Source organism: Schistocerca piceifrons, chromosome 3 (genome assembly GCF_021461385.2).
Source record: "Schistocerca piceifrons isolate TAMUIC-IGC-003096 chromosome 3, iqSchPice1.1, whole genome shotgun sequence".
NCBI classification, from domain to species: Eukaryota; Metazoa; Arthropoda; class Insecta; order Orthoptera; family Acrididae; genus Schistocerca; species Schistocerca piceifrons.
The window spans coordinates 279,871,715-279,885,062 of record NC_060140.1 but is presented as its reverse complement, the minus strand read 5'-3'; the positions used below and the strand labels follow the sequence as shown (position 1 = coordinate 279,885,062).

Here is a 13,348-nt window from a genome sequence, read left to right as displayed (position 1 = left end):
ACCTGATGCTGTTTGCACAAGATCCATTCAATGAGCAAACCATCTTGGCTGGTCAAGGAGTAATGTCTTCCATAGCAGAAAACAAAAGAGAAAGATGGATTAAACTTATGGAGGAAACAGATCTTTCAATTAGCAGCAAGAAGGCCTGGAAACTGCTAAGAAAACTAAATAACGATCCAACCAAACATGCCAATAACGTTAACATCACTCCAAATGAAATTGTTACACAGATTCTTGAGAATGCTAAACCAAGATCTCCTATCCAAAAATCGGACTTCAAATTAGATTTTAAGGAACAATTTCAGAATAATAACCTGACTAGACCATTCAACATAGGTGAATTAGAAAAAAGCCATTCACAAATGCAAAAATGGCAAGGCAGCAGGATTAGATGACATTTGTGCAGAGCAAATTAAACATTTTGGCACTGCAGCCAAAGACTGGCTCTTAAACCTGTATAACCACTATCAGGCTTTTTTCAAGATCCCGAAATTATGGCGCAAGGCACGCATGATTGCGATACTGAAACCTGGAAAGTCACCAACGGATCCGAAGAACTGCAGGCCAATATCTCTCCTTTGCCGTCTCTATAAGATCCCAGAGAGAATGATTCTTCAGTGTTTAACTGCGGTAGTTGATCCACTTCTTATTTCGCAGCAAGCTGGCTTTAGACCAGGCAAGAATTGCATCTCACAAATCCTTTATCTTTCTCAGTTCATAGAAGATGGCTTTGAGCAGAGAAAGATAACAGGTGTAGCTTTTGTTGACACCGTAAACCACAGACTGTTACTGCACAAAATCCACAACCTGACTAACGACTACGCGCTGACGAGGATAATTACAACACTCCTACAGAATCGTCGTTTTTTCGTGGACTTCCAAGGAAAACACAGCCGATGGAGAACCCAAAAGAACGGTCTCCCCGAAGGAAGTGTACTGTCACCTATTTTATTTACTGTGTACACTAACGATCAACCACAGCCTCAAGGATGCAAAAGTTTCATATATGCTGATGACCTTGCTCTTGCTGCCCAGGGCAATCGGTTTGAAGATGTCTACAACAGCTTGGTACTTACTATGAAAAGATTCTACTCGCACCCAATCCTAAGAAAACGCAAGTGTGTTCATTCCATCTGAACTATAAACAAGCAGACAGGAAACTTGAAATATTCTGGAATGGAGTTGCACTAGAATATTGTTCCCACCCCAGGTATTTGGGTGTCACTCTCGACCGTACACTGACCTACAAGGAACACTGTCTGAAGCTGAAGCAGAAAGTATCCTCCAGAAACTGCCTTCTTCGGAAACTGGCGGGATCGAACTGCGGTACACATCCACAAACAATAAGAACAACAGCTCTTGCCTTATGCTGTTCTGCAGAAGAGTATGCTAGCCCAGTGTGGTACAATTCAGTACATGCAAAGCAGGTTGATGTAGCCTTAAATGACAGCTGTAGGATTGTTACAGGCTGCCTAAGGCCGACCCCCATGGACAAAGTTCAACGTCTCGCTGTGATTGCTCCATGTGACATCAGAAGAGAGGTTGCCGCTAACATCGAGAGGCATAAATCAAATACAGTGACTTCACATCCACTCTTTGGACATCAACCTGCCAAGCCAAGACTGAAGTCCTGGAAGAGTTTCCTAACAACTTCACAGCCCTTAGAAGGATCAGCTGCGGCTACCCGACTCACCAAGTGGAAAGAAAGATGCCAACACCTGTAAAACTGGATGACACCACAAGAATCCCTGCCACCTGGACACACAAAGAAGTGGGCCATCTGGAAGTCCTTGAACAGACTACGGACCGAAGTCGCAAGATCGAGGGACAATCTTCTTAAATGGAACTTCCAAATGCCAACACAACACTGTGCGAATGTGGTAAATTGCAGACAACCTGGCATCTCTTCAAATGTAACTCATGCCCAACCAGCTGTAGTATGAAGGACTTAACATCTGAAGCACCCAATGCTATCAAATTTGCCATCTTCACAGCTCTTTGAAGGATCAGCTGCAGCTACCCGGCTCACCAAGTGGAAAGAAAGATGCCAACACCTGTAAAACTGGATGACACCACAAGAATCCCTGCCACCTGGACACACAGAAAAGTGGATCATCTGGAAGTCCTTGAACAGACTATGGACCGAAGTCGCAAGATCGAGGGACAATCTCCTTAAATGGAACTTCCAACTGCCAAATGCCAACACAACACTTGCGAATGTGGTGAATTGCAGACAATCCGGAATGTCTTCAAATGTAACTCATGCCCAACCAGCTGTAGCATGAAGGACTTAACATCTGAAGCACCCAATGCTATCAAATTTGCCAACTTCACAGTTCTTAGAAGGATAAGCTGCGGCTACCCGACTCACCAAGTGGAAAGAAAGATGCCAACACCTGTAAAACTGGATGACACCACAAGAATCCCTGCCACCTGGACACACAGAGAAGTGGATCATCTGGAAGTCCTTGAACAGACTATGGACTGAAGTCGCAGGATCGAGGGACAATCTCCTTAAATGGAACTTCCAACTGCCAAATGCCAACACAACACTGTGCGAATGTGGTGAATTGCAGACAACCTGGCATCTCTTCAAATGTAACTCATGCCCAACCAGCTGTAGCATGAAGGACTTAACATCTGAAGCACCCAATGCTATCAAAGTTGCCCAATTCTGGGTGAATATTGTATAGTTTTCTTTGTATGTATTGTATATGTGTTCATTTTAGTGTTCCTCTGACACGAATAAAGGAAGAGAGTACAAGATCTTGATTCAGATTCAGCTCTTCCTTCGCCTTTCCACTTCATAATCATAACAGCAACTATCGATTTGGGTGATTTTAAAGTAATTTAAATGTCTTTGATTGATTTGTTGCTCAGATGACATTCAATAACTGGTCTCTATTCGAAGTCATTGAGCTCTCTTGGCCGGTCGCGGTGGCCGTGCGGTTCTAGGCGATTCAGTCCGGAACCGCGCGACTGCTACGGTCGGAGGTTCGAATCCTGCCTCGGGCATGGATGTGTGTGATGTCCTTAGGTTGGTTAGGTTTAAGTAGTTCTAAGTTCTAGGGGACTGATGACCTCAGATGTTAAGTCCCATAGTGCTCAGAACCGTTTGAACCATTTTTTGTTTTTTTTGTTTTAGCTCTCTTGACTGGCCCATTCTGTTGTTAATGCTTCTCCACTGTTGTTGTTGTGGTCTTCAGTCCTGAGACTGGTTTGATACAGGTCTCCATGCTACTCTATCCTGTGCAAGCTTCTTCATCTCCCAGTGCTCACTGCAACCTACATCCTACTGAATCTGCTTAGTGTATTCATCTCTTGGTCTCCCTCTACGATTTTTACCCTCCACGCTGCCCTCCAGTACTAAATTGGTGATCCCTTGATGCCTCAAAACATGTCCTACCAACCGGACCCTTGTTCTTGTCAAGTTGCGCCACAAACTCCTCTTCTCCCCAATTCTATTCAATACCTCCTCATTAGTTATGTGATCTACCCATCTAATCTTCAGCATTTTTCTGTAGCACCACATTTCGAAAGCTTCTATTCTCTTCTTGTCTAAACTATTTATCGTCCATGTTTCACTTCCATACATGGCTACACTCCATACAAATACTTTCAGAAACGACTTGCTGACACTTAAATCTATACTTGATGTTATCAAATTTCTCTTCTTCTCTACTGACAACGCAAAAAATTCTTGCCTCCTTTCACATTCTCGTGACACCTATTCGTCAATTCCGCATTATGTAGGGCTGTCCACCCGCTTTTGATCAGCTACTCTATATTCATGGCGGCTTGTTTAATTGTCATACATCAACATTAGATTGATATGGATGTACACTTAGTGAATGTAGACACTGTGTGTAAAGAGTAGACGAGCACGTGTGTACTGTAGGGTAGGTTAGGCTGGTGGTGGGGCTGACCTTGCCGCTCTGGTGGAGGCCGCGCCAGATGATGAGGTAGACGAGGACCCAGGCGAGCAGCAGGCAGCCGGCCAGCTCCCACTGAGGACCGCCCAGGTCGTCGATGCCCGCGCTCACCTGCAGCACGCGCCGGCTGCAACACGCGACCCCTTCACCGCACGCTGCGCCCCAACCCCTCACCCCACACTCCACACCACTCCTACACACTTAGCTACATCCGATACCATAGCTGGTATCAGTGCCAATACCTAACATTGTCTCGACAATTCTACTGTATCGGAAAAAGTTGTCAGTACCGACAGTATCGCAAGGTACTGTTTGCTCGCACTTTTAAACTTTTTCTAAGGCACAGACTTAAGCACAGAGTGCAAAAAAGTTGATATAACGTCCACCTCTGTAACTAAGACATCAGCGTGTCTGACAGCCGTGTGGAGGTTCCGGGTTCGATTCTTGGTACTGCCAGGGATTTTCCTTGGTGGGAGGATTGGACCATGGTGCACTCAGGCTCGTAATGCCAGCTGAGGAGTTACAACGACAGAAATCTGAGTAGCTGGCAACGGTCAGGAAAATAGTGTGCTGACCCCACGTCCCTCCATACTGCATCCTAATGACGTCAACCCCACGCCACTCCATACTGCATCCTAGTGACGTCATTGACGGAGAACGACCCGGCGGCCAGTCGGTACTGAATAGCCCGACAGGGCCAATAGATGGAGCAGACTTAACACTAATATCGTGTAACACCGCCTCTTGTTTTGATAATGCCCTCAGCTTGGCAGAGAGGAGTATTCAGAAGTGCCTTCAGATATGCCATATTCAGTTGAAGCCGCTCATTAATGACTAGATCCCGTAGGGCTCCCAAATTGCTAGGTTTCACCCGCTGTTCCAAACAGTTCGACACATTCTATGGGATTGCGACTGGATGATTTAACGGAACAATTGGCGTACGTATTGGATGCCTAAGTGTTCCGCAAAGCCAGAAACGTATCGTACGGCCCTGACAACATGGTCGCCAACATCTTAAAAGATGAGAGTATCCACAACCCACTCATCGTGAAAGTGTAGAAGAAAGAGCAACACTTGGATACTGTGTAAGTAGGCTGTTTAGGTTTTTATGTTGGTAACGTCACCTAGCGCTCTGTATGAAAATCACTGGCTGTGCTGTGTGCAGTCTGTGGCTGGTTTGTATTGTTGGAATTTGCTATTGTAGTGTTGGGCAGTTGGCTGTTAACAGCGCGCAGCGTTGCGCAGTTGGATGTCAGCCGTCAGCAGTGCGGAGTCAGATGGCGGAGTTTTGAGAGCGGATGATCTGGACGTGTGTCCATCAGAGAGAGTAAATTTGTAAGACTGCATGTCATGAACTGATATATATATTATGACTTTTGAACACTATTAAGGTAAATACATTGTTTGTTCTTTATCAAAATCTTTCATTTGCTAACTATGCCTATCAGTAGTTAGTGACTTCACTAGTTAGAATCTTTTATTTAGCTGGCAGTATTGGCGCTCGCTGTATTGCAGTAGTTCGAGTAATGAAGATTTTTGTGAGGTAAGTGATTCATGAAAGGTATAGGTTATTGTTAATCAGGGCCATTCTTTTGTAGGGATTATTGAAAGTCAGATTGCGTTGCGCTAAAAATATTGTGTGTCAGTTTAGTGATGATCAGAATAAGTAAAGAGAGAAATGTCTGAGTACGTTCAGTTTTGCTCAGCTGTTTGAAAATCAAATAACGTAAGGGGTTTATCAGCACAGTAATTTTTCTAAGGGGACGTTTCAACTGAGAATGTTGAAATAAACATCGTGACTCATGTTAACGGTAACCTGAATGAGCGGGCCCAAGTCACGGTACGAAAATCGTACCTAAAACATAAAACTCCGACCTGAGCGACACCTTCCATACACTGTGGGTAAAGCAACTAGTGGGCCGTCGCTTCATTCAACGCCTCGCATCGTTTGAAAAGAGGCAAAATCGGGACTCAACAGAACACACTGCACGCCTTCACTCAGCCGCTGACAGTTCCTGCGTTGTTCGTCCTATTGAAAGCTTGCAGCTTTATGTGCGGCTGTGAACAATGGCCCTTTGCGAGGCACCGGACTACAAATGCCCATTGTACTAGGTTCCCTTCAAAATGCTCGCTCGGAATCTGGTTGAGGTGGAACTGCGTTCACTTACAGTAACAGTTCTTGTCGGGTTTTAAATCGATTTTCATTGATGTGGCGTGACACTCGTCTCAGGTCCTTGTCGGTTAGGATCTACTTACAACTACTGTTCCTACGCCGTGCTACACGGCTGTGAGTGGTACACTATTCCTTGTAGACACGTTGATACACCAACAAATCGGGCAACTTCATTCACGGTTTGGACATGGACACGTCCAAACACGATAGCTCCATTTTGAGACGTCTCCACGTCACTCCATATTACTGCACTGATCCCAGACGGCCAACTAGCAGATGCACACCATTGGCTGCCGTAAGCGTGGACGGCCACTTGATGGCTGGGTACCAGACCTACTCGATCTACAGGACCCAAAGCGATACTTCCGATACAGATACTCTCTTACGATACTATGAAATCATCGACTACTTGGTATCGACACCAATATCTTAGATATCGAAACAAAAGTGCTGATAGTTACTCATATCAGTAATATGAGAAAGTCCCTATACATACTTACTCTGTTGACAACATGCGAATCTCACCTTGTCGGCTTTCCAAACAACTCCAACAGCTTTTGCACGAAAGGCTATTACAAGCAGTGTTGAGGATGATAAATTTGTACCTCCATTTAATGTCACAGAATTAAGTACAAACATTAAGCTACGTATATTAAACCACCAAGAGGCACATGTATTCATTCCAAAAGAAACCATGTGGGATGTCAAGTGCTCCATGGATTCTCAAGGCTTGGTGCTGCGAGTACACTCAAAATAATGTCACCCATGCAGATGCCTGCAATTTTTTCGTAACATGCATTTAATTCGTTTACGTAACTACTTTGCAGAGACACACAAGAGTTGTTATTTCACTAGTACACGGTCCAGTCACGTTAATAGCACCACCATCTATGTTCGAAGTGAATGTGGCTTAGTCCTTCACAAACAGTAGTGGCAGGACTAACAGTGGAGGATATACAAAGCGTGTCGAGGAATGCAGAAAACAGTGTAGCCGTTGTCGTACTGCGGAAACGGAGCGGTTGATCTGGCATCCAAAATGGCATGGTCATTGGCTTTCAAGCCATTTCCGAAACGGCTAATTTGTAAACTGTTCGCGTGTTACCGTGGTTAAAGTATACGGTGCATGGCAAAATGACGCTATCCAAAACCGGCGCCGAGACAACTGTGATGAAGCACGGTCCATAGATGATAGGGACGCATATGTGTTCGACCGAATAGATGTGCAACTGTTGAGCAACTGATGGCACAGATGAACCAAGGGGTTGCTGAAAGTGTCTCACTACGGACTGTTTAGCGAACGTTGCTGTGTATGGCCTCCAATTAGCTTTTGTTGTAAGGACATCTTCTGGCACATCAATAATAATTTTGTCTTCAATAAAATAGGTTAAGTCGAAATCCTTAGCTTCAAGCCAATGTTAGGAAATACATTCTTGTCAGCTTTTTCTGTTTCTACTTTGTATACTTCTGCCGCACCTGGCGTTCGTGGGCATTTAGCTGCTGCCAGCTGTTAGAGGGAGGTTTTCCTCGCTATTCGATATACACAGCTGCAGTATTAGAGTCCATCAGTGACATCTCGCTGGAACAACTGTATCAAGATTCACTTCACAAATGACGCTTTCGGGGGACAGAGAGCAGAAAACAGTTTAATCCACACAATGGCGGCGTGTAGGTCGGTTCTGATTACTAGTGTCTCATAAGTGTTGGCGTACGCTATAACATACTTCTTAAGCAAAGCATTAGTCTAGTAACATACCATCAGCTACAAATTTGTCTTAGTTCTAAACTGATGATTTCTTATTAATTTCTCTGCAGAAGATATTTTAAGCCAATGGTTTGTGCCAGTATGAATACATGTGCCTCATAAAATTCATATTACTATACTACTCTAGACAACCTATGTTGCTAAAACCGTATCATTTTTATTCGTACTGAACATGTCTCGCAGTCCGAAGCTTGAATTTCTGATTTGCAAGAAAATGTTAATTTGAAATATTTTGTAAGCAATGCTGTAAATAATTTACCTTGATTTGGAACTCAAGTGACTTAAACGCTATGCCAGTACAGACAGAAACGAACAGAGAAACATAATCCATTTACAACAGAATTAAAATTGTATAGACTTTATTGGTTTGCCCTGTACAATCGATAAGATAAGATGGTATTTAACTGTTGTGTGATTTTCAGTTTTGGTGCTTCCCTTTTGAAAAGCTTCTCGAAAATATTAACGTGACGTTGTGATAAGGAATTTAAGTCTAATTTCAAAAATTAAAATTGTCCGCGTGTACAGTTTGGAAATATGTCACCCTCGCTTTGGATCGATGCAGTCTGGTAACACTGCAGCTCTCAAATTACGTGCTACAAAGAATTCTTCCGAAAGGAGCGTAAAAGTAATTTCAAAAACACGTTGCACTGGCACGAAAAAATGAAAACCACTTACTGCATGGATTAGTGAGATTTCATCCAGCGAAGTGCAAAATTACCTGAATATTACAGACCCGTGAACTCACTTTTACGGGGAGGCGAGTTTACTCGTTCCACTTCACTGAGCCCTACGCCTCACAGTGGGTATGCGCTCACAAATGGCCCAGCCGACGAAAATGTCGCTCGGGCAGGTGCCGGGTACTGGCGGTGGGTTGCAAACCAGAAGGACTACGGAGAACCCTGCATCTGTAGGAAGGCCGTCTGAAATGAGTATGTCACCTTTCGTACTCACCCAGGATGTGCATCTCTCGCGACTGTTGCTCCGAAAGAGCGATCGCGCGGTACTGACTCTCTCTACTCGCGAGACTCTCTGTCTGAAAGAGATAGTGGCTAGCTCGGGCGGCAACTACATAGACATATAGTGTGAAGCATGAGGTGCGCCTTACTCCCAGAACTCTTCCACCGGGGTGGCGGTGTGGTTGGTTCTGTTGTGCACTAGTGTGGCGTTCGTGCCGGGCGTAATGCAGTCGCGCGTATTCCACCAGTTGTCTGCAAGCAGAGAGAAAACAGAGGCTAGACTGCAGCTCCTTGATGGGCGCCTCCTCCCAGCTCTTGCGGTTCGCCCCTGCTACGCCTGTGTCACAGGAAGAAGCGGCAAAGCGCGCGCCGGCGGCGGCGGCGGGGGCGGCGGCGGGGGTGGCGGCGGCCGCGGGGGCGGCGGGGGCGGCACTCACCGCAGTCCTCCCACGGCAGGCTGGGCAGCTGCACGAACGTCGCGATCAGGTAGAACAGCGTCCACGCGATGATGATGCAGTAGTACACGTCCAGGAAGAACACGATCGTCATGGTCGCGTAGCCCACGCCTGCAACACGCCGTATTGCAGCGCAGTCTGAGAAATGAGTGCCTCGAGATCTTGGACAAAAGGTATTGTTTAATTAAAAAAGAAGCAAATAGGCTCTTGAATAGAGCTATATCGGCAAACTACCAACCGATCTGACAATTTCTACCAACCCATTGGCTTATTAATATTTTTGCTCATTGTCGAGCCTATATTTACTATTTAAGTCTTACAGACTTTTCTCAAAATTATATAATTTCTTGATAAATCTATCTTTACAATTTATTGAAGTGATCAGGAGTGACAAGAATACTGGTATAGATGTTTTTCTTGGTGTGATGTACCTGATAAGAAAACAGGCATGAGCAAGGCCAATAGACGTTTCTCACATTCATAGCGTGTATCACTTCTCTTCTTCCTTGCTTTGCACACTACACGATTTATGGAGGATGTTTTCTTGATAGGACTGTGGGGATAAACCTAAAAAAACCTGAAAACGATTGTTTATAACTCAGTGTTTCGCAAGAAATCGCGTGTGTTATACACCACTTAATAGATGGATTTCTCAGCTTTCCAGTGCTATACGCCATGTCATCCACGATTATATCTGCAAAAATCTATATGCTATATTAACTGATTTTTTGTTCTGTGGATTTTGAAATGTTACCTGTGCCTGGAAATGTTTTTTTTTGCAGTTAATGCAGATGTTGTTAAAACAATGTAAATTACCTTTGTAATGAAATGTACACTATGTCTTGAAAGTCTCCTTGTATTTTCTGACGGATCAGGAGACCAGCGTGATTAAGTTAGGTTGGGTTGTTTGGCGGAAGAAAATGGTTCAAATGGCTCTGAGCACTATGGGACTTAACTTCTGAGGTCATCAGTCCCCTGGAACTTAAAACTACTTAAACCTAACTAACCTAAGAACATCACACACATCCATGCCCGAGGCAGGATTAGCAGTCGCTTGGTTCCAAACTGTAGAACCGCTGGGCCACCCTGGCAACGTTTGGGGGAAGAGACCAGACATCGAGGTCATCGGTCTCATCAGATTAGGGAAGGACGGGGAAAGAAGTCGGCCGTGCCCTTTCAAAGGAACCATCCTGGCATTTGCCTGGAGCGATTTAGGGAAGTCACGGAAAACCTAAATCAGGATGGCCGGACGCGGGACATGACTAAGTATTTCGAGTATCCAACAGTCCGCCAAACGTCGTGTACGGCACGGAGGCCTAAAAAAATGGCTCTGAGCACTATGGGGCTTAACATCTGAGGTCACCAGTCCCCTAGACTTAGAACTACTTAAACCTAACTAACCTAAGGACATCACACACATCCATGACGGAGGCCTATGTAAGACGACGATTTGCAGCCTTCCTTGGCATCAGTTTTCAGCGGGACTCAGCAGCAGTAGCAACGTTCCCCTGAAGATGGTGGACAGCTGGATAGCCGAAATATTGAATGACATTGATTTCAGGATCTGGCAGTAAACTCAAGAAGACTTTCAAGATTTATTCCGCCGGGAAAGCTTACGAAGTCACATAATGCATACCATGGATTACACTAGGTTAATGCCGATATGGAATGATAGGTAAATTTTTTATCACTTGTCAAAGAGTAAATTTGTGGTATAATCGAGAGATCGCGGTTCCACACCAAAGTCGACAATGCGAATCGATACCACAGACATTATCGAGGGCTCGCAGCGGCCTACAACAACCAATGAGAGGCACTCCACAAGACACGCCCTCCCTCTCAGCGTAGCAGCGCCCTTACACTGAGGTTAACATAGTGTCAGACATGCAAAGTTCAGTCCAGTTCGAGATCTCAGCTACAGCAATCATCATTATCTAGGACCAACGATTAGTTAAAATATTGAACATTGTACCTCCAGAAAACAGTCTGTTAATTAGTGGATTGAGTGATGCCTTTCTATTCCATGACATATGTAAATTATCCAGTACTCCTGTGGCAAAGAAGTGTGTCAAACTTAGGTAAAGCTTTTATTCATTAATGTAATAAAGTGAACTAATGTTTCACATGTTCTAGTTTGATGAGTCTTCTCCTAGAGCAAGCAAAGAATTCATAGTTATGGCCAGACAAAAGTACTCGTAGCTTCGTCTCGTCACAATAAAAGTGAAATGCCAGTACCATTTCTGGGCATTGCTGTGTGACGTCAGAGAAGTGCATGTGAGACCAAATAACTAATTACGGAGCACAAAGTGCGTGGCTAGTTTAAGCAGACGTAGAAGGCTCTAGGCACATCAAGATCCTGCCCCATAATTGCTCAATGCTAGTCAAAGTGATAAATGGAGTAAAAGCAGCTTTGTTGAGGACTTCGACATCATCGTAAGTAACAAAATGGAACAGCTACAGCCGTCCTTACGATCTTGTTTATTATATGCCTACCAGTTTCGGTGCTTCATTACATCATGTTCAGGCCTGCTGCAAGGGTTAACTCCAATCGTATACACGATACCATTAGTAGCCAATATCCGCACACTACCTGTAACAAGTATGTTGTGTCTCCAACCATCAACTAACAAGTTGGTTGTTGATGGTTGGAGACACAACATATTCGTTACAGGTAGTCTGCGAAAACTAGTTCATAGATGTTGGGCACTGGTGGAACCGTGTGTACGATTGGAGTTAACCCCCTCAGCGTCAGTTAAGGCCTGAGATGGTGTACTAAAGTTCCGAAACTGGTAGCCATATAATAAATAACATCGTAAGGACCGGTGTGGGTGTTCCATTTCATTACGTAAGTGAACGGCCGAAGGCCCTCAAACTTCCAGTCAGAAAATGGGTATACAAAAGATTCGACATCATCGTCTCAAATCTCCGGCGACCTGTAATACTATTCATTTTCGTTCGAATTAGAGATGTTCAGTGACTTTCAGTGAACTTTCAAATAATGTTGGTTATAAGTTAGAACGCACACTTCCTGATCTAACTTTTCACATATGTCATTGTTATATTGACTAGGCCCCTGTGCCTTTCCTCCTATACCGTGTGTCGTTTTATAAAAAAGAGACGTCATTAAAAGGTGTAACACTCCCAGTTTTGTTTTCTTGTTAAAAACGTGATTGACATTCATCAGTAACGACGCTTCAGTAAGTTAATTTTTGACGCAACGCAATGCTTGCTATAATAGAGAGTTTTCATCGGTACAATTTCAGTAAGGTCTTATACTTATTATTTCAAATTATTACTTTCGATTTTCTTTAACACTTTAAAATATAAACTCAAATTTTCTTACTGTTAGTTTGGACTGTACTGTTGCGTTGTTTATCGTGTGTGTATGAACGTTGTATTGGCACACTTTTACGTAAACAAATACGTAGTTATTACTGTTCCAGTTATCGGTTAGCTAACGAGCAGGTATTGTCCAGTTGTACTGCTAACCGTTTAATATTACTAATTAATTCACTGATTTTGCTGTGCGTTATTCGCAATTTCGTAGAACTTTTTTTATTTCGCCTTTATCGTGTGTGATTGCACTGTTTTACATATGTTAGTCAAAGTTCAAGTAAGTAAAGAGTATAGGAAGTTATTTTTAAAAGTAACTTGTTGTATATTTTTCCCACTAGTCAGTTATTCACTTCGGGGATGACTGCCTTAACATTTTCTTGCTACGATTAGGCTCAAGAGATCAAGCTCAATATAAAGGGTTGTAAGAAAATCTGAAGAGCTTGTAAGGGTGTTGCAGGGTAGGTTGTGCTGAGAGATAATTGTTGAAAATATTTCGATACATTGTGCCGTTTCCCAGTTAATTATCACTTTAAGTTAGCCAATCAGGACATTGCGTGCGCGGATTCACGCAGCCCGTCCTGATACAGTTAGTGTCAGTTGTTCTCATAACGTAGATGATAGAGCACGAGACTGCTCAGCCTTTGGCTCGGGTTCGATCCTTACTATCGTCCCATGTCCACTACCGCTCTCTTGTTCAGTTTTATGAAGCCAAATGAAGGAGCAAATTTGTTTCT

At 43.9% G+C, this 13,348-nt stretch overlaps 1 protein-coding gene across 1 annotated transcript in view; it reads right to left on the bottom strand.

Annotated features, from left to right (window-relative positions):
* The window catches only part of LOC124789894 (sodium- and chloride-dependent GABA transporter 1-like), a 124,273-nt gene that overhangs the window by 72,244 nt on the left and 38,681 nt on the right, over positions 1-13,348 (bottom strand). Inside the window, exons 3-5 of the mRNA XM_047257414.1 lie at positions 9,261-9,389; positions 8,973-9,075; positions 3,927-4,059 (exon numbers count right to left, since the gene is read on the bottom strand). Of these exons, the coding sequence (XP_047113370.1) occupies positions 3,927-4,059; positions 8,973-9,075; positions 9,261-9,389 (365 nt within the window). The remainder of the gene's footprint in view (positions 1-3,926; positions 4,060-8,972; positions 9,076-9,260; positions 9,390-13,348) is intronic.